This window comes from Peromyscus eremicus, chromosome 23 (genome assembly GCF_949786415.1).
Source record: "Peromyscus eremicus chromosome 23, PerEre_H2_v1, whole genome shotgun sequence".
Lineage (NCBI taxonomy): Eukaryota > Metazoa > Chordata > Mammalia > Rodentia > Cricetidae > Peromyscus > Peromyscus eremicus.
Genome location: NC_081438.1, coordinates 2073831 through 2099482, shown reverse-complemented (window position 1 = coordinate 2099482; position 25652 = coordinate 2073831). Strand labels below are relative to the sequence as shown.

Sequence of the window (25652 nt, the reverse complement as noted above, 5' to 3'; positions counted from 1 at the left end):
GAAGCCCCAGAAAGCCCAGGGAGAGGTGTTAGGAGGCCCCACCTTCTTATCACTTTCATCTCCTGCCCGCTTGGCCTCCCAATCTGTCCTCGCTTCTGCCCACACAACCACCAAGCTGCTGTACCCACCCCAGGATGCTTTGCTCCCTCTACCACAAGCTCTCTGCACCCGTGCCTGTATTCACGGGGCGGCAAAGCTGCCAGGCACAGCTGTGCAACCTGGCCGCCACACCGGGTGTTGCTTCCACACAGCAGACGTCACAGGCTTCGACCGGCAGTCTCTAGCAGGTGACAGGAAGGTGCACCTGTTTTAATCACCTATACGTTGGTGCCATCTGGGCCAGCGGGGCTCCGCTGTTTACTCTGCCTCGCACATAGCCTTCCCTATGCTTCAGGCTTCACGAAGCCGATTCTGGATCCATCACCTGAGCCTCTTCTCCTGGAAGATATCCATAGCAACACCATTCTTGCTACGTCCGGCTAACGTCAGTCAGTGCTAACTGCTGATAACAGGAGTCAATAATGCCTGGTAGAGATTTCCGGAAGACATGGTTCTGGGTGGACCTGTGGGTTGAATTGATTACTCAAAAGTACACTCCTTTCAATCTTCTCTGCTTAAACAGGAACATTAAAAAAAAAAAGTCTCAGCTGGTTTCTGCTTTTCTCCAACTCTCGCTAATGACCCACTGAGTCATGTCAGGAACGAGCCAGTTATAGAGTCAGGGAAGCTGTGGCTACAGCCGAGACTTAACTTTGTGGGACTACCTTCTGTCTACAGTATTTGTTTGTTTGTTTGTTTTTCGAGACAGGGTTTCTCTGTGTAGCTTTGGAGCCTTTCCTGGATCTCACTCTGTAGACCAGGCTGGCCTCGAACTCACAGAGATCCACCTGGCTCTGCCTCCCGAGTGCTGAGATTAAAGGCATGTGCCACCACCGCCCAGCCTGTCTACAGTATTATGAGGCTGAGTTTCTGCTTCCTGGAGTGTTATAATAAAGTTTTATTTACAAACCAGTGAGTCTATTTAAGGTTCCAAGTGCAAATGCACACCGAACCCTATGCGAGTCGAGCAGAAAGTCACCTGGGGGTGGCTGGGAGGATGAGAGCTTGATGTGCAGGCTCCAAAGCCAGAATGCCTGGATTTGGGTGCCGTCACTCACTGTGTGACCTTGGGCAAGTCCGTTTCCATCTCTGAGCCTGCTACTCTTCACATGTTCAGCTGGAAGGATTATAATGCTAATCTAAAGTAGGCTCAAAGCTATAGTGAGATGTATGTGAAAACCCTAGTGGCTGTTCACAATGGCACACTCCTGTGATCTCAGCACTCAGGAGGCTGAGGCGGGAAGATCCTGAGTTCAAGGCCAGCCTGGGCTACATAGCAAAGCCTTGTCTTTTAATATATATATTATTTTACATGCATGCATGTTTTGTCTGCATGAATGTATGTGCATCCCATGTGTCCCTGGGGTCTATGAAAGCCAAAAGAGGGCATCAGATCCACTAAGACTGAAGCTATAGCTCTTTGTAAGCTGCCATGTTGGTGCTGGGCATTGAACCCAGGTCCTCTGGAAGTGCAGCCAGTGCTCTTAACCACTGAGCCACCTCGACAGTCTCTAGACCTTATCTTAATACATAAGTAAACAAACAAAAAAAGCAAATAGGCTGGGGATGTAGCCTAGTTGGTAGAACTCTTTGCCTAGCAGGTGTAAAGCCCTGGGTTCAATCCCCAGCAGCGTAGTGACTCACACCTCTAAAAAGAAGAAGGCAGCTCAGAAATTTAAAGTTATCTTCCACTACACAGGGAGTGCAGAAATCCAAGGTCATCCTTGACTATACAGCTTGGGACATACGACCTGCTCCCTCCCTCGGAAAAAATGATCTTTGTGGTGATTTCTGTGTTTATGATCGACACCTATCACAACTAGGTGTCGAAGGTGGACGCACACTGTTCACAGACCCAAGGGTATTTCGGCTGTGGGAACTTTTATTAGCAGGGGGAGAGGGGACACTGAGGCAGGGAGGGCTGCAGGTGGGAGGGGTGCAGCTTGGATCACTTAGGGGGCTCCGCGGCCAGCACCGGGAAGCAGCCCTCATGATGCCACTGGCGGTCCCGCAGGCGACGGACGGCCTGCATCTGCGGCTGGAAGGCACCCCACTCATTCCAGTGTCGGAAGTCGCCTGGTTCCAGCAGATACTGGTAGCCACGGTAGCCCGGGTACTGGTAGCCCACCCATCTGGGAAGAGAACAGGAAAGGTGTAGAGGCGCCCAGAGTCCCCTCCCCAACCTCTTTTTTGCTACCCATCTTGTAGCTAGTGTCCCAGGAGGGCTCACACATCTGCCCTGGCTTGGCCCTTTCTGTCCCATGCCCTGGGGCATGGCTTTCCCCTTTCCAATAGCCTCAGTATTCTCCTCTGAAAAGTGGGCACAGTCATGTGGCTGCTGTTTTGTGCACACTTGGGGACCAGATGGAGGGAATGCCCCCACTGTAGGCACACCCACGGGTCCAGGAAGAACAGAATCCAATACGTGAGTCTTGAGCTCTCTCTCAGGCGATGAGGACAAGGCATTAAGAGCCATGTCTCCAAACCTGGGTGTCTTTCATATGCACTGAGTCTCTCCGGCTACTGTAAGCACTGTCCAGGGTCAGATAACCTGGAGCCAAGCCGCGATGCTGAGCCACGTGGGGTATGGATGGCGGTGGCTCCACTCCCTCCCTTTCTGTTGAGGACTCACTTCATTTGATGGGTGAGCGCAGCACAAAGGTGCTCTCACCAAGGAATGGTAGAGCCAGCGATTCTAAGTTCAGCCCTTGCCTGGACCCAAGCCAGGTCTTCCCACGCCCTTCTCTGACCCATTGCGGGCCACTGGCTAGTTTCTGTGGAGGAATAGCTAGGTCCCATTCAGTTCCTTTCACCCTGGTAGAGGTGGGTAGCTCAGGCTCAACCATGTCCACACTGTACAGGGCACACTGGTGTCTCTAGTCCTGGGCAGAGGAACCCTCTCGAAGCAGAGAGTGGCCTCAATCCAAGCCTCCCCTCTGTGTGCCCAGCACGTGCCAAGCTCTCAGACAAGACTCTGAGGGGGATGGACGAGGACACAGGTTCAGGGGAGAAGGAAAAGGGAGCTAGGGAAAGGCTGCCATCCTGCAAGCATTATAGGAAGGCAGAAAAAAAGGACACTCATCTCCAGGGGCCAGGACTTGAGGCAAGGCACCTGACTCTCCCTAGGTTCTTGAGAAAGTAGGGTTAAGGGCTCTGCTTGGGAACCTCGGATCCCAGGAGTTAGGGTGGAGGAGGAGGCCTCACCCACCCACTGTGCAGCCAGCAGCATTGAGATGCAGACAGGGCACCAGCTCACCCAGGGACCTCTGCTGGACCTACCCTCTGTCCACATCAGTTCTGGCCAGGGCCCCATTACTCCTGAGCAGCTGAGAGTCTCTCCACTCTGGATAGTACTTACACAGAGGTGGAACTTGTCACATGCCACAGAGACATGTGATCTGTGGGCAGAACCCCAGGACCCAGTCCTAAAAGACTGTGTGTGTGTGTGTGTGTGTGTGTGTGTGTGTGTGTGTGTGTGTGTATCTGTGTACATCTCTATGTGTCTGTGTGTGTCTGTGTGGGTGTATCTCTGTGCATCTCTGAGTGTCTGTGTGTGTATCTGTCTATGTGTGAATAGGGAGGGGTTACGAGGTCTTCCCCAGGGACCGGATGTGACATTTCATCTCTGGCTGCCTTAGCCTCTGACTCTGCACTTGCTGCGGGGACCCAGAACCTGGATGCTTACGTGCCACCGGAGACGGTCACACTGCCCACGCGGTCACAGAAGCCATACACCCAGAGGCTGGGCACGTCATCCTCTTGAATCTCCATGGTGTTGCCCTTGAAGTTGGCCCCTTCAAACAGGCAGATCTTATGCTCCTGGGAATCCTGGGGAGGCCAAGACCAGTCAGAAATGGAAGCAGATGGGGGAGGGGGGAGAAAGGGGTGGAGAGGGACCCCTGGGGCTTGCCCAGGGAGGACCCTCCTCACCTGGGAACAGGAGATAATGGTTGCTACATCTCCAGTGCCCAAGGATAAAATGAATCATCCACACAGGCTCAAGTCCGTATGTGGAAATGTGTGGCATCACCCTGCAGCAATACAGAGGCCCAGAGAGGGCAAGCATATTGATTTACATCACACAGCCAACAAGGGAAAGCACCTTTCAGAGAGGTGCCATTTCCAATTCTCAGCAGCCTCTGAGGTATTGGGGAGCCCCATTCAATGTCTTTCTATATGAACTTCTTCTAATCAGAGTGAGCTACAATGGACCATGGGGTTGTGGAGCATGGATCTGGGTTTGAGTCCTGACTGTAGTCCTTATGCCTAATACCTTGGGCATTTCCCTCTATTCCTCAAGCCTCAGTGCATTCTGCCACAGAATGGGTTTGCTGGCACTTCACCCATGGGACTGTGGGTAATAGACCTGGAAGAGACAGAGGTACACCCTTGAATGTCAGCATAGGAGTTCTGGCTGGGACTGGTGGGTTTTCTTTTTTGTTTGTTTGGTTTTGGTTTTGAGGTGCTGGGGCGGAGCGGGGAGTCCCGATCCTGCTGCATGCTAGGCAAGTGCTCTACCACTGAGCCCCAACCCCAACCCACACTGAGTCTTAATGAGTGAAATTCCACGGAGATGAACACCCAGCGGCGCACAGCGAGGTCCAGACCATTGCGAACAAGCTGGGCAGCATGAAGAACTTCATTTTCCATGTTTGGGCCTCAGTTTCCTTATTGTTATGATGAGTGTTGTAATGGCTTCTGTCTGCTAGGGCTGCTGCTGTACAGACTCCACAAAAGGAAGAGAAATCACTGAGTATACAGCAGGTGCTCAATAAAGGGGTGCTTTAGTCACCGCTGTTAACTAGCAACAGGGGGAGGGCAGGGCACAAGCGCGTCCTTCGGTGAGGCACAGTGGAAGACTGTTAGTGAAGTAAGTCAGTCAGCTCTCCCAGAGGGAAGGGAAGTGGATCAAGGGAGGTACCATAGGAGGAGGAAAATTTAGGAAGGGCTTTGTAGGTCAAGTAGGAGTATGAGAGCCAGAAGAAGGGAAGTAGGGCAGAGGTCAGACTGTGCAGAAGAGAAGGCATAGACAGAGGCTGTTGTGCAGGACAGCAGATGTCCCTGAAAGGGGATGTGTGGTGTGAGGTAGGGAGGGGACACAGGAGACATGATCAGCAATGCAAGGCCACTACTTAATCAATGCCAGTGACTTACCTATAACTGTCGCCGTCTTGAGGGCCTTGAGGAGGGTCAGCCAGTCTATGGCTCCCCACTGCGATGGAGGTGAGACCTCATCGACCCCATAAAGCCCCGTGGGACCCCACCTCTCGGACACACCTTCCTACTCTGCCCCAACCCCATCCACTCCTGCTGCGGCAGCCATGTCTATCCAGGTGCTAGTGTTTAATTTCTTCGGCTACTCTGAGCCTGTGGCAGAACTCTGCCTTCACCGGCCCCTGCACAGCTTTTCCTCCAGCTCTCCTTGGGCTGACTCAGCTCTCAACCCTCAGGTGCTGGCTGCCCTGCCCACTGCCAGCCAGCCCCAGTTCCCCCCTACCCCACCCCAAGCAGCACAGGCAAGGTTTCTGGTTACAGATGGGTTTCCAGGGCCTAGGGTGGAGCCGGCAGAATCCGGCCACCCTGAAGTGCCTAATAGGGTCTCGACTATGTAGCCCTGACTGGCCTGGAATTCTCTCTGTAGATCAGGTTGGCCGTAAACTCTCAGAGATCTGCCTGCCTCTGTCTCCCTGGAAAGGTGCGCACCAACCATGAACAGGCTTGATTTTGGAAATAACTCTAATTTTCATGAAAGCGGAATGAAACACAGACAGGGAACCCAGGAGTGAGGTGTGTGGGTTATGTGGGGGGGTGAGGTGCTCAGGAGAAGGACAATGGTGGCCCAGGACCAGGACTGTCACAGGGGACACAGAAGACAAGTCAGACCACTAGACCATGGCCCTAAGTGTAAGAGGCCACCTGGGGTCAGGGGTGGGGGTGGGGTGAAGGAAAGGGGCTAGTGCCCCAGGCTGCACCTATAGATTCGGAACTAAGTGATCTGGGGTGAGGTTGGGTGTTAGGAGTTTTTCAATTTTTCTAATATATTTTTATCTAAACAACTATGTCTAATATACGATCATAATTTTAATTTGGCCAGTGTGATCGTGAGAGCGTGATCTTTCACACTTGTGAGGAAGACATGGTGGTGTATTTAAAACCAGGCGTGTGTCTCCTCAGGCTTATCGCGCATCTCTATCCAGACCAGACGAATCTCACAGGTTCAGTAACTACGTAGGATCTGATTGTGGTGGTGCACGTCTGCAACCCCGGGAGAAACATGCAGCCTGGGCTACAGGGTGGGCCCTGTCTCACAACACAAAGCAACACACACAACAACAACAACTACAAATGGTTAGTGCTTGATCTATCAGAGAGCATCCTCTAGAGCAGTGATTCCCAACCTTCCTAAGGCTGTGACCCTTCAGTACAATTCCTCGTGTTGTGGTGACCCGCAACCATAAAATTATTTTTGTTGATACTTCATAACTGTCATTTTGCTACTGTTACGAACTGTAATGTGATATTTTCTTTGGAGAGAGAGGTTTAGGAAAAGGGGTCATGACCCACAGGTTGAGAACCATGGCTCTAGCGGTTACCGTTCATTGGCACAGCCCTAGTTGAGCATGCTTCCCAGCTGCACCCATTACACAGATGGACATACAAGGCCTCCAAGGGTTTGAAGCTCATCTCTGAGTTCTTACAGTGTGCTCTGCGAAGGCTGAAATCTAGCCTGGGATTCTCAACGTGCGGCTAGCACTCTGGCTGCCTAACCCACAGCGACGCATTAGTAACGCCTCATCGTCCCGGGCGAGCCTTCATTAGTGTGCTTTCTTCACAGACATTCCCACCTCAAGAGGTGAGAGTCGGTGCCGTCAGAGCCTGGCACGCGGGAGTAAGAAGTAATTGGCTCATGACTCATAATCAATTCATAATCCTGGAACAACTACACACCATGTGGGACTGTCTCCACGATCTGGATTCATCTCCTTTACGCTGATCTAAACATCACAAAGCTAATTCGGCATGTTCTCAAGATGTCACAACTGTCTTCCCCCAAAGTCCCTTGCTTAGTCACTTTACAACTTTCTTCTTCTTCTTTTCTTTTTTTTGCAACGAGGTCTCACTTGTAGCCAAGGCTAGATTTGAACTCAATCCGCCTGCCTCTGCCTCCCCTGTGCTGGAATCATGGGCCTGTGTCACCGTAGACCTCTGTCCCAGTCCCAGTCACTCACCATCCTGACGGGCCGGAAGGACATGAGCCGGTCGCTACGGTAACTGCTGGTCCAGGTGTCCCAGCGTGGGTATTCGCCCTTCTCCAGGACAAACATCTCCCCACGGAAGGCAGATTGCTCAAAGGCCACCCAGCTGAGCACAAGAAGGACCAAGAGGGACAGAAGCAGAAAGGTGAATGCGTCAGCAAGTGCCCTCCCCAGCACAGCAGCCCAGGCACCGAAAACCCGAAGTGTCTCCAAGGGGTCTGGGTTTCATTCTGCACTATATCCTCTACTTTTGTGTGACTGCAGACAAACAGCTTTTCCTCTCCCAATCTTCATCTCTTTACCTACACTAACATTTTCTGGAGTTGGCAAAGGATGAAATGAGATACTGTTTGTAATTATCTGAGCAAATTATTTTAGCACATATGGGATTCACACAAGCTTTAAATGCTTTAAGGACCTGGGACCCACTAACTTACCAAGAAATATTTTCTTTTAAGCTCACTAATAGCTTGGAGAAAGTCTCTGCTTGCTGCTAGTGTGGCTCTAATACCTACTGGTTGCTTCTTTCTAACCATGAGAGCAGCAGACACTGGCCCCAGCCCTGCAGGCCAGGGTATGAAGGGCTGCTTTGGGTTCAAAGCAAGGCTTCTCATAGGTACCCGTGACTTACAACAGAACTAGGTCTTCGATTGCCAGAGTGGTGTAAGCTTGTGTTCAAAGGATCATTTAAAATAAAACACAGGAGCTGGGCATGGTGATGCACCCTGCAATCCCAGAACAGTAAAACACAGGAGCTGGGCATGGTGATGCACCCTGCAATCCCAGCACAGAGGAGAAGCAGCAAGATCATGATATCTGTGGCCAGCCTGGGCTACACGGTGAGCTCCTGTCTCCAAACAAGGAAACAAAATCAAAGGAAGCAAATGTGAGTAGTCCCAGAAGTTCAGATATGAGAGAAAAGTGAATTCACATTTGCTGAGAACTAGCCTGGCAGCCAGGAGGCCCACAGTTAGGGTGGGGGTACAGAGAATGAGTCTGGTAGTGAGTCTCAGGCACCTGCTGAATTTTCATGATGTGGCAGCTTGGTCTTTCGCAGAGAGTAAACTGGACATTTAAAATAGTGTGTGTGTGTGGGTTTCAGTGTGGTTTGATTAGGAAGACTAGGGTAAAGATTTTTTTTTGGGGAGGGGTGTGATTCTTGCTCTATGCGTTTGGAATTCTAAGGGACCAAGAGAGATCCAGTGGGACATCACTATGAGTGTTGTCTTCCTGAGGGCTGCTGGGACCGTCTCACCAGAAAGATGGCAATGGGGAGACATCATCATGGGCTGAGAAAGAAGCACCCCAGGAGCCTCAGGATCTTGTCTGAGGGATGAGCCAATCACAGTGAAGAAGTGACAGAATGGGAGATGTGGACCTGTCCTCAAAGAACGCTACTGAGGTTTTGTTAGCAGACTGGAGAAGAAGAGCAAAGGATGGATGGATGATGGGTGGGTGGATGGATGGATAGATGGATGGATGGATGGATGGATGATGGATGGATTGATGGATGGATGATGGATGGATGGCTATACATGGATGGCTATAGATTAATGGATGGATGGATGATGAATGGATGGACAGGTGAATGAATGGATGGATGGATATGGTTGAATGGATGATGGATGGATGATGGATGGGTGAATGGGTGGATAGATGATGGATGGATGGATGGATGGACAAGTGAATGGATGGATGGACAAGTGAATGAATGGATGGATGGATATGGTTGAATGGATGGATGGATGATGGATGAAGGGATGAATGGATGATAAATATATGGCTATAGATGAATGGATGGATGGATGGACAGGTGAATGAATGGATGGATGGATATGGTTGAATGGATGATGGATGGATGGACAAGTGAATGGATGGGTGGACAGGTGGATGGATGGATGGATGTGGTTGAATGGATGGATGGGTATATGCATAGAGAGAAGAACAGGTGGACAGGTGATGACAGGGGGATAGATGTGTAGATGACTGAGTAGTTGGATGAATGAACAGATGGATATAGGGATGGAAAGATGGATGAAAGAGAATGGATGGATACCAGACTGATAGTTGGATGGACAGATGGATAGTGACACATGTGACGGACAGAATGGGTAGATGGGGCGGGAACCTCAGAAGCTGGTGCCACACAGGGATGAAGACCAGAGACCATGGGAAATGACAGAGCTGAGTTCTAATCCCAGCTCATCATTGAATTACTCACCACATGACTTGGAGCTGTCACTGAGGGTCGTTAAACGTCAGTAGAAGAAGAGGAAATGACTGCCTGTGTGTCACTGGGAAGTTTGAGGGTCTGAAACCAGGGCACTCATGGAGCGGACTCAACACAAGGCTCCCATGGTAATCTCATCTATGACTAGAGATGGGGAAGCTGCTGCTTATGTAAAGACAAGGCAGATGTGGTCTAGCCTCCTGCTGCCCTCTCTCCACACTCCTCTGTCCTCTTTGGGTAGCCCATGAGTCAACAGTGTCCTGGTACCCATCCTCATTGCCTATGGCTCATTTGAGCCAGAAGCAAGAAGAGGAGGGCATGAATCAAATGGAGCCTCAGTCCTGAGAGGTGGTACCCAACCCAGTCATGCCATGATGTCAGGTTTCAGGCTGAGCTCTCCCAAGTCTCATGGTACCCGTCTCACGGCACATGTCCCAGGTAAATGTTTCTCCTCTCCTTCCCCTGCTCGTCTCTCCTTCATCCTTTCTTCCCACACACTTGCTGATCCTGACCCAGCCCTTGCTCCTGGATCTCGGGTCTATATCTGTCCCTTTTGGACACAACCCCCTGAACACCAAAAAAAGAAAGAAAGAAAAAAAAAAAAAAGGACATGGGCATAGCTGTCTGTCGTCTGTCTTTTTGGGGAGAAATACTCTGGCTTTGAGTCATCAGCATCCCAAACATTCTGAAACCTCAAGATGGCCACATCCAGCAGTTCCTGTCCCAAACAGGCTTTAGGGGATGGGTGGGGCTGAGTTAGGGTTGACCACACCAGGGATGGAGTGGGTACAAGAGGCATGAATGGTCCCCAAAACAGAACACAGACCATGGTGTGCTGCTGGAACTCACAGGGAAGCGGGAGGAAGGTATGGCCATCACTGTCGTCTGCCTGCCATGTTTGAATGTCTACAGTGCCAACCCCACTCTGCCTCAGAATCATTCTGACTCTCCTTGTTTAGAGTCGAGGAAGCAGGCTTGGAGGTGGAACAAGATACAGGAAGGAGTGAGCATTGGGAAACCAAGTAGGTCCGATCTCAATCTGGCCTTGAGCCCAAGCTGGTGCTTCCTTTTGTACTGTGGGCAGTTTGAGATGCCTTAAACATTGGCTGGCCACACCCCCTGGGGACTTCATGGTAGAGAAAAGAATAGCAGAGAGGTCACCATGACCTCAGCTCGTGGAGATAGCCCTGGGGAGCTAGCCCACTGCTTCTGAGAACTGGAAGTGAAATCCAACAGCCTGTGATGGATGTGGGCTCTGCCACTCAGCATGGGGTGACCTCGCCCATTGATCTCCCTGTCTGTTGACTGGGGAAGGGGTTAGCCCTCTCTCAGACAACTTGGTGTTGCTATAGGTGACATGCAATGCATTTGCTTTTCACACTTATAGATGTTTGGGAGAGGGGATGGCTGGGGACATGTGGTTCCTCCCATGGTAGCCTTGCACTGTTCAGGTCCCCTCTGAGTCTCAGTTTCCTATCTATGAGGGAATGCAGAGAAGCTAGGCAAAGACCAAGGACAGACTACTTGGTGCCAGGCTAGCAGAGCTGCTTTGTGGCAGAGTGCATCCCTCCCCCTCCAGCACTCACGGTCCTGAGATGACGATCAGGCTGCGTACTCTGTCAAAGCCACGGTCCCCCAGGTTCAGGCACTCCCCCGAGAATTCAACCCGACGGCCTTGGAAGTTTTCCTGCTCGAAGACGACCAGCTGCAAAGAGAAACCGCCATGTCCGGGAGGGCAGGTTGAGGAGTGGCCTGGCTCCATGACCCTGACCCCAAACCAAATCTGAGAGATGAGGGACTCAGATCCAACAACTCCTGAAAGGCATGTGTCAATCAAAGCAGGTAGAGCCTGGATCTCACCAGGATGCCATGAGCCTCGGTTTGTAAATGAGCCTACCCTCCGGTCTTCCCACTATTGAACTCAAGATCAGTACTGTAGTCAGGTGTAGGAATGGGGTCCTGTGCCTCCCAGGCTCCCATCCAAGGTCTCTCTGTGTAGCCTAGACTGACCTGGAATTTATTCTGTAACCTGGGCTAGCCTTGAACTTGGGATCCTCTGGCCTCTGCCACCGAGTGTTGGGACTAAGTGTGTGTGTGTCACTGGGCCCAGTCCTTCTAGTTCCTTCCCTGTGTTATTTCTCAGCCTGGCATGACCTCTTCACCGGAAGTCCCCAACTTGGATCCTCCAATTCCTAACTCATGTTCCAGGCTACATATGTGGTCGTGACCCTGTTCTAGGTACAAAAGCCACTTTCACCAGGAAGCCTTCTGGGATTACTCCTCCTTTACCCTGGGCAGGGGCTGAATGCGTCCCACTGTGACATCTCTCACAGCCAGGTACAACCCTGGGAAGTCACCACTGCCTCTGAGTCTCCCTCCTTCGCCTCCTCCTCTACCTTCTCTTCCTCCTCCTCCTCCTCTTCCTCCTCTTTTTCTTTTCCAAACCTCTACCCCTAAAGGGCTCCTTCCGGGCAGGGCAGGGCATGAGCTGTTTTCTTATTTGAGGGTCCAAATACAGGTAAGGCTCACTAGTCCATAACCCAGCGCACAGCCAACCCTTCCCTCTTCTCTGCACCTCTCATTTGGATTTTACACATTTTCTGTTCCACACAACAACTGCCGTTCAGTGGTGTCAGGCACCTATCTGTCACCAGGCACAGGTGGCAGATGCTTGGAGTTGGGGAGATCATGGGGTGGGGAGGAGATAGGGTCCTGAGGAACCCTTAGGGCCAGGTAGAGGGTTTTCACCAAATCTTAGCTTCTATATGGATTGTGGGTTTGCAGGTAGGTGTTTGCTACCTTGTTAAAAAGTAAATTTAAGTTAATGATTAAATTCAATTTATATAAAGCAAAGCCAGCCACATCCAGGTCTGGTGTGAGTCATAAACCAAGTGTGGCCAGGGCTGTACCTGAGGGTGAAGCCGCCACAAACGAAATCTCAAGGGCAGAGAGTCTGGCTCTCCAGGAGTCCTGCAACCTGGACCTTGGGGGAAAGTTTCCAGGAAGATTAGAGTGGCCTAGTGGCCTGGTGGCCTGGTGGCTCTCCTAGGATGAGTGGTCCCTGCCACCAAACACACTCCTCTCCTGTTTCTGGCTTTGCCAATCTCTAAGTTCCTACACGCAGGCTGGCCTGGCAGCAGGTGTCTTGCATCAGGAGGAGTGTTTCACATTCTAGTGGATTCCCTTTTCTTCCAGGCGTGTGGAACCCCTGAGGTTCCCAGACTGTTCAGGAAGGAAGAGGCCGTGGAGGATGGAGATCAGGCCAGGGAGGATGCAGAGCAGGCCAGGGAGGATGGAGAGCAGGCCAGGGAGGATGCAGAGCAGGCAAAGGAGGATGGAGAGCAGGCCAGGGAGGATGGGAAGCAGGCCAGGGAGGATGCAGAGCAGGCAAGGGAGGATGGGAAGCAGGCCAGGGAGGATGGAGAGAAGGCCATGGAGGATGGAGAGCACGCCAGGGAGGATGGAGAGCAGAAAGAGTCAGAGGAAGGAAATCATAGAGAGGCAGCAACTCAGAAACATAGAAAGGAGAGAAGATCTGCAAAGGGGAGAGAATGAGGGAGGGGAGGAAGAGGAGGAGGGATGAGGAAGATGTGGGTTGGTAACCCTCCCCCACCCCTCCCGTCCTTACCCTGTAGCTCCCAGGAGGCAGGTCCCCTACTTTGGCACTGGGCCTGGGCACGGAAGCTGGGACCGGGGTGGGGCCAGGGGCTGGGGCCGGCCCTGTGGTTGGGCCCCCCTTTCCCTTGCCATCAGACCCCGGGTTCACTGCCGTGGTGGCCACGGCCTTAGCAGCCTGAGACATGGTTCCTGATGCTGCAAAGAAAAAGAAACCTTTGGGCTGGGTGATTTTGGGGTGGCCATCCCAAGCCGCCCCACCCTTATGCTTCTCATGCTCCTTCACAGAGCATTTGTGAAGGACTCTGCCTGGGAAACAGAAGCATTGACGCAGTCCCTCCCCTGAGCTGTGTCCGTCCATCGAGCCCCGCACTCCGCTCTTCCCTTCCTTGGCCCTGTGTGCTTGTTAGCTGTCACTTGTGTTTGCAGCATGGCTCTGCCTCGCCAGATGAGTGACAGTCACACTCGGGAGTGCTCCATCAAACACGATAATGAGTGCCTCACACCCTGACCTTAACTGTGGGCTAGCCAGGGTCAGGATCCCCCTCTAGAATCTAGCTGGAGTAAAGGTGTCCAGCAGCCCACACTGCAGTCAGCTCCCACCTCAGCCGGCAGATGGACAGACAGACACCTGGGTTACTAAATGCAACCTTGTAAACACTCCTGTCCGGGACAGCTCCTTAGCACTTGTCTCTGTGCCAGGGGCATGGGAGCTGCCCAGCCAACATCTGCTCAGAGAGCGAGTGCAAGCATGTGTGTGTGTGTGTGTGTGTGTGTGTGTGTGTGTGTCCTGAACCTCTCCCAGCCATCCATCCGACCCTGTCATCCTCTGAGGGCAGATGTGGGCGTGCAAATACTAGCCTGGCACTTGGGTTTGGGAGGTGCAAGAGGAGAGAGCAGCATGCTTCCGACGCTCTACACCAAAACTGTGCCTTGTGGGCGTTGGGTGGAGGGGACTCTGGTCAGCTCCACGGGTCCCTCAAGAAACACAGCCTTCTTGGCATGGGTCTTTGCTGACAGCACTGTCTCCTGGGGACAAACGCACCCGAGATTCTGCTGATAATTTACTAACCACTGGAACCCTGGGGCTGCCCAGAGCAAGCTCCTTGGGTCCAGCTGGATTCCGGACATCCTTTCTCTAACTGGGGCTAGCACACACCTCCCAGCCTTCCGCAGGAAGACTGGCTGCTCTGTCACAACATCTGGGCCACATCTGGGGGTTTCAGCCACCCTCCACCTTGTCCCTGGAAAACACTCCCCAGAGGCTGGGCTTCTTTCCCAGCATGTGTTCATTCTCCCCCACCCCCACCCCCACGCTCTCTCTCCCCTCTTCTGGCCCAAATACTTCTACCACTGCTTGCCTCTCTGCCTCCCTCCCTCTCCTCCTGTTTTGTTGTTTTGAGGTAGAATTCCCTCTCTGTAGGCCAGGCTAGTCTCCAATTCTCAGCAATCCTCCTGCCTCAGCCTCCTGAGTGCTGGCTAGACAAGCGTGCATGAGCAACAGCTCTGGGTTTTGCTTCGGTCTCCGTGTCTGCTTCCTCCCAGTTCTTCAACACCCCCCCCTTTCTGTTTCCACCCTCCCTCTCTTTATCTCCACTTTGCCCCAGTTCCCTGGCAGGGTGGCAGTCCCCTCTTACCTGTGTTGGAGGACAGGCGGGTGCTGTGGGCGCCTCAGGGCCGACCCCCCATTTTATAACCTGGCAGACACCAGGGTCTATAGTGTGCAGCACAAAGAGGAAGCTGGCTCAGCAGGCCTGGACAGGGTCCAGGGCCGGCTCTGCCCTGGTACTGCACAGGCAAGCACTTTCCATTGTGGGGCAGGAACACAGAGAAAGCCTGGCCCCAGCCCTGTTCTGACTACAGCGTCCATTGCCCTGGCTGGACACAGGCCCAGGGCCCTGCTGGCTGCCAGCCTAGGGTAGGGAAGGGGCACCAGGGAGGATGGCCTGAATTAGAATCCTGCCTCAGGCACCAGACACAGCTTCCATGGCTTCAGAAGTCTCTCCCTCCAGGGGTCTCAGTCTGAAGGTACAGGTGACATGTCTCCCTGCGGGATGCCGCACAGAACTGATCGTGAATGCGTTGCATAAAGACAGAAGGGCTCTCAATCCACGGCCCTGTTCCTGAGCACTTCTGTGTCTTCGCAGCCTCTGGGGTTGTGATCGGCTCTGAAGCACACCTGCCCTATCCTGGTTCTCGCTGTACCCACTTCTCAGATGTGGAAGGCTGGGTACAGAGGCCAGTACTGGCCAGGGGAGGCAGGCAGACTTTGGCCTGCATGCTCCATCTTAGGCCATCTGACCTTGGCCCTGACTGAGGTCTGCCTGACATCCCGTTTCTAGTGTGGTGGTGGAGGGGGGCTGGGTCTCAGGCTCGAGTATTTGACATTCAAGGCCTGGGTCCTTCCCAGCTGGCCATCAACCACCCGGGACTGACCCCAGGGGTGCTGCCCAGGGTCAGGGACATGGAGTCTCTGAGCAACCTTGTATCTCACTGCACCTGGCTGGGCAAGGGTCCGGTGCTTAATGCATGTCCTGGGCCCTCACAGGCTCCCAACGGTGTCAGGATAAAATGGGTGTGTGTGTGTGTGCTCCAGTGTTCACTGAAGAGGGTGGAGAGACAGGGGTGATGGACATCCAAGGTGAGGACACAGATCAAAGGAGAGTGACAGACAGAAAGGGAGGTGGGGGAGACGGTAGAAGGGAGAGATGGAGGGAGCCCCAGGCACAGGAGAAAGCAGGGCAGCCATGCAGCCTGGTAGACCAGTGAACCCCAACAGAGAAACTGAAACCCACACGGAACAGGTTTCAACCTTGTCCACAGTGTGAACTCAAAGTGGATGACTGTGGCATGTCTTTAGCCCCAGTGGGGTACATCCATCTTCTGAGAAACCCTTCTTCCTTGGGACGTCCAGGACCCCCATGGAGCCTACCTCTGTCTTGTGGTCACTCTGGCCTGGAGCCAGTGCTGGCCCTGCCCTTCAACCCATGAGTCTCTCTCCCTGCCAGCCTCTTCTCTGCCTTTCATCCTGGGCCAAGTCCTTGAAGGGCAAGCTGGGAATCACAGGATGGGGCAGCCACTGGGAGCCAGGCCAAGATGCTTGTGGTGGGGGCCACCCACAGGTCTGGGTTTCAAGGGCAGGCATCTGGGGCAGTTTCGTCCCCCTACCATCCTGGCCATTGGCAGCTTGCTCAAGGTTCTGGGAGATGGGAGCAGCTACCTTGCTGGGTAGCTCTTCTCTGAGCACTTTGTGACTCTTGCCAGTCTGCCTTCAGATGAACCATTTACAGACAAGTTGGTGGTTCCTTTGTCCCCTTCCAGCCCTCTTTCCCATCTGCCATGTGGAACTGGCACTCACGTTATTCTTTATTTTTATTTTATTAAGACAGGGTCTTGGGGCTGGAGAGATGGCTCAGAGGTTAAGAGCACTGGCTGTTCTTCCAGGAGTCCTGAGTTCAATTCCCAGCAACCACATGGTGGCTCACAACCATCTGTAATGAGATCTGGTGCCCTCTTCTGGCCTGCAGGGACACATGCAGACAGAGTACTGTATATATACATCATCATCATCATCATCATCATCATCATCATCATCATCATCAAAGACAGGGTCTCATGTAGCCCAGGCTGACTCCAAGCTCTCTATGTAGCTGAGGCTGGCTTTCCTCCCTCCACATCCCAAGTGCTGGGATTACAGGTGTGCATCACCACGCAGGGCTGTGGACTCCGTTCCTTCTAACCTCCTGAGTCCAGACTCTTAGACGCTCTCAGTTCCTGCTTTGGGGGAACCGTCATTCATAATGATAAGCACTTCTACTGTTAACAAGGATGGCAAAAATGGCCAAGACCCAGACAGCTCCCGCATCCTGTGCTTTCAGGCTAACTATTAACATTAAAGTTTTAAAAATACGTGTGTGTGTGTGTGTGTGTGTGTGTGTGTGTGTGTGTGTGTGTGTATTCTTGCATGCTCACATGGAGGTCAGAGGACAACTTGAAAGAATCAGTTCCTTCGGTCCATCACGTGGTCCTGAGCATTGAAGTCAGGTCATCAGGCTTGGTGATAGGTACCCCTTTGAGACATCTCATCAGCCATCAGCCTCCACTTTGTCTTTGTTTGTTTGTTTTTGTTTTTCGAGACGGGGTTTCTCTGTGTAGCCCTGGCTGTCCTGGAACTCACTCTGTAAACCAGGCTGGCTTCGAACTCACAGAGATCCACCTGCTTCTGCCTCCTGAGTGCTGGGATTAAAGGCGTGTGCCACCACCGCCTGACCCACTTTTTCTTTTTATTTCCAAATTAATCCACAACATAATTGAGGCTCAGAGGCATTAGGAACCTGCTCAAAGGTACTCAGCTCACAGGTGTGGGATGCAGACCAGGCTGTTGCCTGTGGAGGCTGCATCCCATCCACCCTTTGCCAAGTCCCGCATGGGTGACAGCTCTTTTGCTCTTGCAGGAAGGAAGAGGTGTTGCTGTTTCCTGGCCATCAGGAGACTCGCTCTTTATCCGGGTCATCTCGCTCAGCCGCGGGGGCGAGTTTTACCACAAGTGGTTCCTGCCATGCTACCTACTCCTGTGACAGGTCCTTCTCAGGCTGCCTCAGAGGCAGAGTTCAGGGGGTTCCACGCCTTGGGTGTTTGTCCGCCACGCTTTGCTTCATGAAGTATGTTTGCAAGCCTCAGCCTCTTGCTCCTGCGTGCACACCCACAGACCCTTCCAAAGGTCTTGCCGACTGCACCGGCTCTGGCCCTGACCAACACTCTTACCTCCCCTCCGAAGACTTGTGCTCTGTCTCCTCTGTATTTGCTATCCAAAGCCCTTGCCCCGTGCCCCTGGGGTTTAGAATGCCCCTCCTTCCAAGCCACTGTAGAATTGTCTCCACCCTTTAAATGAGTGGCCTCAAGCCAGAGCCTGACGCCCAGCTAGAAGAGGCAGGGGCATGTGGAGTGGTAGAGGAGGGTAGGTGTGGGGGTTGGAGGAGGGTAGAGACGGCAGCCCTGAGATCTGGGTTATGTCTGTCCTATCATGCAGACGGACAGAAGGTCACACATTGTCAAGGTGATGCCGGACCCCAGGTCTAGTGTTTCCCTGGTCCTAGTCAGGAGTCCTGTGGAACTGATGGAGGTGGACTGTCCACCACTCATATTCCCTAGTGCTGTCCCTGGGGTGAGCCACTGTTCCCTCCCCACTAAAGCCAGAGCTGCTGACATGTCCACCCTGGGCCTTGGCCAGGACTGGCTTTTGTTTCGACCACTGGCTTGCTGAGTCTGTGTTTGTCCCTCGGGGCCCCTGCCCCTTTCCTGCCTATAAGAGCCTGACCTTGTCTGGTCCTGGTTCTGACATGTGCTCTGGGCCCTTCTTGGTAAGTCTGGGTGGGAGGCAGGAGTGGAGCTGAGCTCTCTGGTGGCATCCTTTCGGGGATGTCACTGGTCACCCTGAATGCCACCATAACCCAGGTAGTCTCCGAATGTCCAGACTGTTGCTGCCTATGACTTATTTAAATGCAACCCCCCCCCCCCCCGCCACTGTTCTGTGGCCTATGTGTCCACTATGAGAGCCATGCCTCGGGCTAGCATTACACTTTGTGTGTGTGTTGGTGGGGAGGGGGGTTAGTGATGCATCCACCTCATTCCACCCAAATAGCCACAGCCACCCCACTGTGAGCTGGGGCTGGAGGTGATGACACCCAGATGTGGCTGAGGAGATGCCGTTTGCAGGTGGGCGGGATGGGAGAAGGGTCACCCCAGTTTAGGAACACCCAGACCCATCTGGATTCTGCCCCTGCCTCAGTCAGGGATGCAGCCGGGAATCAGGTCAAAGGTGACTGTGTTCTTCTCTCTGTAGGACCGGGCCAACATGACCCTGCAGTGCACCAAGTCAGCCGGACACTGGAGGGTAGGGAGTGGACCGGGGAGCAGGCATCCTGGGAGGAGAGGGAGGAAGCCAAGCTAAGGACCCCCAAACAGAACTTTACTGAACCCTCTGACCTGGGGGAGGGGTGCCAACTGCCATGTACCCAAGTCTCAGACCAGGGAGTCACACAGCCTGAGCTTGAACTTGGGTCTTCTGGTCCCCACCATTGACCCACTTCACACAATCTTCCTGCTGTATTTCTTTGACCATGCTTGACTTCAGAAAAAGGAACTCAAAGCTGGGTGTGATGGATGGCACATGCCCATAATCCTAGCCTGAGCAAGTGCAGGCCAGAAGCTTGTGAGTTCAAGGCCAGCCTGGGCCTCATGAGATCGTCTCTCAAAACAAAGAGTATGAAGGAGCCATATAAAAGTCTTCCGTGAAGGCCTTGAGAAATGGAAGCTCTGCCTGCATTTCTCCCCTGATGTCAGCAGGGAGTGATGGTGGACAGAAGTCATCCATACTCTAGGCCTACACTGTCCAGGACAGCCCATAGTCCACCCTGCTCACGCACCTGGCCCTGGAGGCACTTGGTTTTCCTGTTTGACTTCATCAGGGTGAGACCCTCACTGCTCACAGAACCCTGATGTCCACACATCTCCCTTCTCTCCTATGCAGATGGTGGTGTGGGATGAAGAGGGCTTCCAGGGCCGTCGGCATGAGTTCACAGCTGAGTGTCCCAGTGTGCTGGAGCTCGGCTTTGAGACTGTGAGGTCTTTGAAAGTCCTGAGTGGAGCGTGAGTATGGAGGATATTGAGTCAGGATGGGGAGTCGGGGGTGGGTGGTGGGTGGGAGGGGGACAGGAAGGGATCCGGAGAGGATGCTGGAGCCCATGCATGTTCCCAGACATATCTTTCTAGGCTTTAACTGTACCTATGTGTCCCTCCCAGGTGCAGAAGAGAATGCAGGGTTGTTGAGTCACATTATCCAGGTTGTGCACGTCCCACTTGTAAGGGACACCATCACACAGTCCCTGCCCATTAGATGAGGCAGCCCCGGTGGGTCTGAAGATGTCCCTCTTAGACATAAACTGAAAGTAAGCATCATTTACCCTTGGCCCTCGAGACTAGCAGCCTGTAGCAGCCCTTCCTACAAGGATGGGAAGATTTATAAATCTACTGAATCTGCTTGAGAGTCACTGGCCACATGTGACCATTGAGGAAGAATTTCATATGTATATTCTGTGACTTAGGAGCTGAATTTTAATTTTTACTTAATCTTCAGATCAAATGTAATTAGTTTCTATGTGGCTGATGCTTATTCCATTGGGTAGAAGATCCCAGAAAATTAGGAAGAAAACCAAAAGGAGAGTGGTACTTTCTCTGTATGACTCAGAGCCAAGGCTGCTTCTGTGGGTGCCTCTCAAGGTCACCTTGGTGGTCTGTATGCATTTTACACCATGGTGATTTTTTTTTAAGATTTACTTATTTATTATGTATACAGATATGTTCTGTCTGCATGTATGCCTGCATGCCAGAAGAGGGCACCAGATCTCCTTACAGATGGTTGTGAGCCGCCATGTGGTTGCTGGGAATTGAACTCAGGACCTCTGGAAGGGCAGCCAGTGTTCTTAACCTCTGAGCTATCCAGCCTGGCGATTGTTCTTGATTGTTCTTTTAGCTTCTGCTCTATTCAGGTGGGAGACAGGGCTCAGGACAGCTGCCTATCTAGGGACGGTGTCCTGCAAACTGCCAGGTGAGGCTGGACAGGAGGAAAAGAGCCTGGATAGACTCAGAGCGCTTATCACTTACACAGACAGCACACACACAAGTCTCCAGGGTTCTCTGTTCCTGAGGGAGACACAACACAAGGGGACTGATAGGGCGCTACTTCCATGCTTCTGCCCAAGGTGGGGATGCGGAAGGCCCTTCTGCCATGGGAAATGAGCATGAGGGAGAAGCTGTCCCAGAACCTGGGGAGGGAGAATGAGCAACAGCTCAGGGCAGACAGCTCCTGACTCCTGTCAATCTCTGTGTCTGACAGGATCATGAGGAGTCAGCCCATGGCTGAATCCTGTCTACATGATGTGACCTTTGTGGCAATGAATGTGTGAGGACCTCAGAGCACCTGTCTAGGGCAGACCCTTCCCTGTTGGACACAGGAAGCCAGTGTGATGCTGGCTCTAGGCAGAATTTCCTATGTCGGGCTTAGGCAGGGTTTCTCACACTTGGCATTAGCAAGGTCCAGGCTTGACTGTTCTTGGGCAGGGTGACCTGGGTGCTGGGCCACTGTTGGCTTCCACTTACTGAATGACCATTGCATCCCCTCCCAAGTTGTAAAGCTGTAACAACCCAGGTACTGTCCACTGGCCTCAGAGGCTCAGTCACCCCCATTAGAGCCCTGACCCAGTTCTCAGGCTGGCAGCTCTTCTTTCTTGCCATTTCTGCCCCGTTTGTCTGCAGGTGGGTGGGCTTTGAGCATGCTGGCTTCCAAGGGCAACAATACGTGCTGGAGAGAGGCGAGTACCCAGGCTGGGACGCCTGGAGTGGCAACACAGCCTACCCTGCTGAGAGGCTTACTTCCTTCCGGCCTGTGGCCTGCGCTGTGAGTCCTACTGCCTGTACACACACACACACACACACACACACACACACACACACACACACACCCCGTGACCAGAGCCCTGCTCATGGACACTTGGGAATCAGATTTCTAAGCTCAAGTTCTCATCCATCAAGAGAGTGATGTGGGTGGTCTCTCTCTTCTGTTACCCCCCAGTCTCTGTAATTTGACAGAAAGTGATAGCACCCATGCTGTGGCTACACCCCAACATGAAATCTCAGCCTGTAGCAATTTCGGGTATGGTGGGAGCCTTTTTGTTGGTATTTTCCCTCTTTTCATGGTTCAGGGCCCCTGGGAGAGCTGGATGCCAGGGAAGGCAGAGCTGGCTGGGAGGATGGGTCCTACATATTGTCCCCAACTCAGCGTCTCCTCTCCATTGTACATTGCTGCTGTTTATGGAGATGGATGGAGCCAGGCATTGCTCTCCCATCCCAAAGATGGAAGGAAGATATGGTTGGCTCCGTGTTAAAGCTTTGGGAAAGTAGAGCCCCAGAAACACTCACTGGGTGGTGCACTTGACCTCAGCCAGCTGGCAAAGGGCGAATCAGGATTCTAACCCAGATATTCACATGGTTTTTATAGCACAACACCCTATCTTCCTGCCTGGTCTCCTGCTATGGGACATTTAGCTCAGTTCCTTTATTTTTCACAGTTATGGAGGATATCCTTGTAGTTTTTGTTCTGTCTTTGCTCCTATGGAAGGACAGATGCTGAAGCATCTTGTAAAGCTTCCCGTTGCCTGTTGCCCTTCTCAGAGCTCTGGACAGAAGGCTGACTTGGGAGACAAAGGCTGAGCGAGGGGCTCCTGCGTGTCCCATCCGGCACCTGGCGGTCTGACCCAGCTCTCTGTTGTCTGTAGAACCACCGTGACTCGAGACTGACCATCTTCGAGCAGGAGAACTTCCTCGGCAGGAAAGGCGAGCTGAGCGATGACTATCCCTCTCTGCAGGCCATGGGCTGGGACGGCACAGAAGTGGGCTCCTTCCATGTTCAATCTGGGGCGTAAGTGGACCTGCATGGCTCTGGCTGCCAGGACAAAAGAGAGGTGGGAAGGGCTGGGACACATTCTGTAGAGACTGTGTGCCCAGCATGCCGGAGAACATGGAGGCACAGAGGGCATCAGACAGAATGTATGGGGTTGCAAGTGACAGATGGGCACCCAGGGCAAGCTGGTTTAGGGACAAAGGATGTATGTGGGTCCCGGTGAACAGCTTCAGGCACAGCTGGATCCAGAAACTGCTGGAATCTGCCATCCTCCCCGTCTCACTCCACCTAGCTCTGTTCTTAAACCAGCTCTTCCCCAATGTAAAGCCAAAGATGGAGACTTTGGCGTTACACTCTGCCCACAGCAGGAGAGACGATGCCTGACTCCATCTAAGTTTCCAGGGAAAGATCGTATAGGTCCAGCTTGGGTCATGTGCTCCCCTCTGAACCAATCAGCATGTCCAAATGAATGGGATACTCTGATTGGCTGGATAGGGTCACATGCTTTTTGAGACTCTGGCTTCAGTTTTCCCCGCCTTGACTGGGATCCGGAGGGAGATCGGGTGTGTGAGCCCAAGTCTCCTTCTCCAGGGCTCTTGGCTCCTACAAGCCAGGATGAAGGTACGAAGTGGGGCTTTTGTTTAGACGGTGACGAACCCGATTCAGGATGTGTCTCAATATGGGTGACACTGTTCTCTGCGAGAGAGGAAGGTGGGGGCTCAGGAAACCCAAGTCAAGAATCCCTGTCGTGAATAACGCAAGGGGTCCATGTCCTGGGACAACTGTGAGGGAGGGCTGGACAGAGAAAGACTTCCTGTCCATCCCCTCATTCCTGCTTTCCTCATGAGCCATTCACTGACTCCTCTGGTGCACAGTGTCTGTGCAGGGAGACTGAGGGATGAGCTCCAGGCGTCCTGCGCCAGGGCTTACTCTAGGGAAGGCAGACAACTCAAAAAATAATCTTAAAATTATCCAGTTTTGGGCTAGAGAGATGGATCAGAGGTTAAGCGCACTGGGTATTCTTTCAGAGATCCTGAGTTCAATTCCCAGCACCCACATGGTGGCTCACAACCATCTGTAATGAGATCTGGCGCCCTCTTCTGGCCTGCAGGCATACATGCAGACAGAATGCTGTACACATAATAAATAAATAAATAAATAAATAAATAAATAAATAAATAAATAAATAAATAAATAAATCTTTAAAAAAAAATTATCCAGTTTTATCCCCGTTATGAAGGGACAACCAGGGGCCTGGTGGAGACAGGTGGATGGACAGTCTTGAGAGAGACCGTACACTGTGGCCCTGAAGAGTGGCTGGAAGGGTGTCTCTGCCCCGGGGAACAGCAGCAGTGAAGGCCTTGTGGGGGGAGACAGCTCCTGCACACACACGTGTGGGGTACCAGGGCCACGAAACCCACCTGGCTGGTTGGGCTTTTCGGGGCATCTCTGCCTGACTTGGTTTGGGCCTCAGAGCCTCTGCGTGGTAACCGTCTCTTCCATTTTCCAGGTGGGTTTGTTCCCAGTTTCCCGGCTACCGAGGTTTTCAGTATGTACTGGAGAGCGATCACCACTCGGGTGACTACAAGCACTTTAGGGAGTGGGGCTCCCATGCCCACACCTTCCAGGTGCAGAGTGTGCGCAGGATCCAGCAGTGAGCAGGCGCAGGCGCACTGGGGTGCCTCCGTGAACGACTGAGTGACTGGCTGGAGATGTGGCTGTTCTTGGTTCTGGCTACCCCTATGTCTCCTGGGAACCCCGCACCCCTGTCAGCCAGCCCATGCCCCGCCAGCTCACGAAGCTCAAAGGAATAAAATTAAAAACAAAAGGCTCAGTATCACTTGTGTTTTTCAATTTCACCTGCCTTCCTGATGAAGCGATTTGTAGCTTTATAAAATCTCTGTCATTTGTCTGGTTTTAAGGTTTATTTTTATACCCCACCCCACCCCGTGTGTGTGTGTGTGTGTGTGTGTGTGTGTGTGTGTGTGTGTCACATGCACCTATGTTTGTGAATGCCATATATGCAGAAGAAGGCTTGGAGCTGGGTTACAGGTGGTTGTGAGGGGCTGGGTGTGGGAAATCTGGTCCACATGCTAGAACAGCGAGCCCTTTCAAATGCTGAACCCTCTCTATCCCTATTCTCTCTCTCTCTCTCTCTCTCTCTCTCTCTCTCTCTCTCTCTCTCTCTCTCTCTCGGTTTTTTTTTTTTTTTTTTTTTTTTTTTGGTTTTTCGAGACAGGGTTTCTCTGTGTAGCTTTGCGCCTTTCCTGGAACTCACTTGGTAGCCCAGGCTGGCCTTGAACTCACAGAGATCCGCCTGGCTCTGCCTCCCGAGTGCTGGGATTAAAGGCGCGCGCCACCACCGCCCGGCTCTCTCTCGGTTTTTTGAGACAGGGGTTCTCTGTGTAGCTTTGGAGCCTTTCCTGGAACTCACTCTGTAGCCCAGTCTGGCCTCAAACTCACAGAGATCCACCTGGCTCTGCCTCCTGAGTGCTGGGATTAAAGGTGTGCACCACCACCGCCCAGCTCCTATTGTCTCTTTTACTGATTTATGCTTTAATTTTTTTCTTTTATTTCATGTGTCTGGGTGTTTTGCCTGCATGTAGGTCTGTGCACCCAAAGAGGGCGTCAGATCCTCTGAGACCAGAGAAAGAGACAGATATGTGGTTCATATATTGTGCACCCCAATAAACTTATCTGGGGTTCAGAGAACAGAACAGCCATAATATTAAACATAGAGGTTAGGCAGTGGTAGCACACACCTTTAATCCTAGCATTCCAGAGGCAGAGATCCATCTGGATCTCTGTGAGTTCAAAGCCACACTGGAAACAGCCAGGCATGGTGACATGCCTTTAATCCCAGGAAGTAAATGGAGGAAGCAGAAAGGTATATAAGGTGTGAGGACCAGGAACTAGAGCTAGTTAAGCTTTTAAGCTTTTGAGCAGCACAGTTCAGCTGAGATTCATTCTGGATGAGGACTCAGAGGCTTCCAGT

At 52.5% G+C, this 25652-nt stretch overlaps 2 protein-coding genes across 3 annotated transcripts; one reads left to right on the top strand and one right to left on the bottom strand.

Moving 5' to 3' along the window:
- Nucleotides 1–1963: 1963 nt before the first annotated feature.
- On the bottom strand, nt 1964–14970 carry Crybb1 (crystallin beta B1). The gene is made up of 6 exons (XM_059249424.1): nt 14838–14970; nt 13214–13398; nt 11172–11290; nt 7329–7461; nt 3785–3927; nt 1964–2231 (listed from the first exon to the last, which is right to left on the bottom strand). Exons 2-6 carry the CDS (start codon nt 13385–13387, stop codon nt 2048–2050), a joined length of 753 nt encoding a protein of 250 aa, XP_059105407.1. The 5' UTR covers nt 13388–13398; nt 14838–14970; the 3' UTR covers nt 1964–2047.
- Nucleotides 14971–19039: 4069 nt separating this feature from the next.
- On the top strand, nt 19040–24451 carry Cryba4 (crystallin beta A4). Of its 2 annotated transcripts, XM_059249534.1 has the most exons (5): nt 19040–19093; nt 19730–19848; nt 21514–21655; nt 22533–22675; nt 24168–24451. In XM_059249534.1, the coding sequence occupies exons 1-5, from the start codon at nt 19055–19057 to the stop codon at nt 24313–24315; spliced, it is 591 nt and encodes a 196-aa protein (XP_059105517.1). In that variant the 5' UTR covers nt 19040–19054; the 3' UTR covers nt 24316–24451. The 2 variants fall into 2 exon arrangements, 1 of the variants encoding a protein (XP_059105517.1); XR_009375919.1 differs by lacking the exons at nt 19040–19093; nt 19730–19848; nt 21514–21655; nt 22533–22675 and adding an exon at nt 23175–23278 and having other exon boundaries at nt 24168–24256.
- Nucleotides 24452–25652: the final 1201 nt, after the last annotated feature.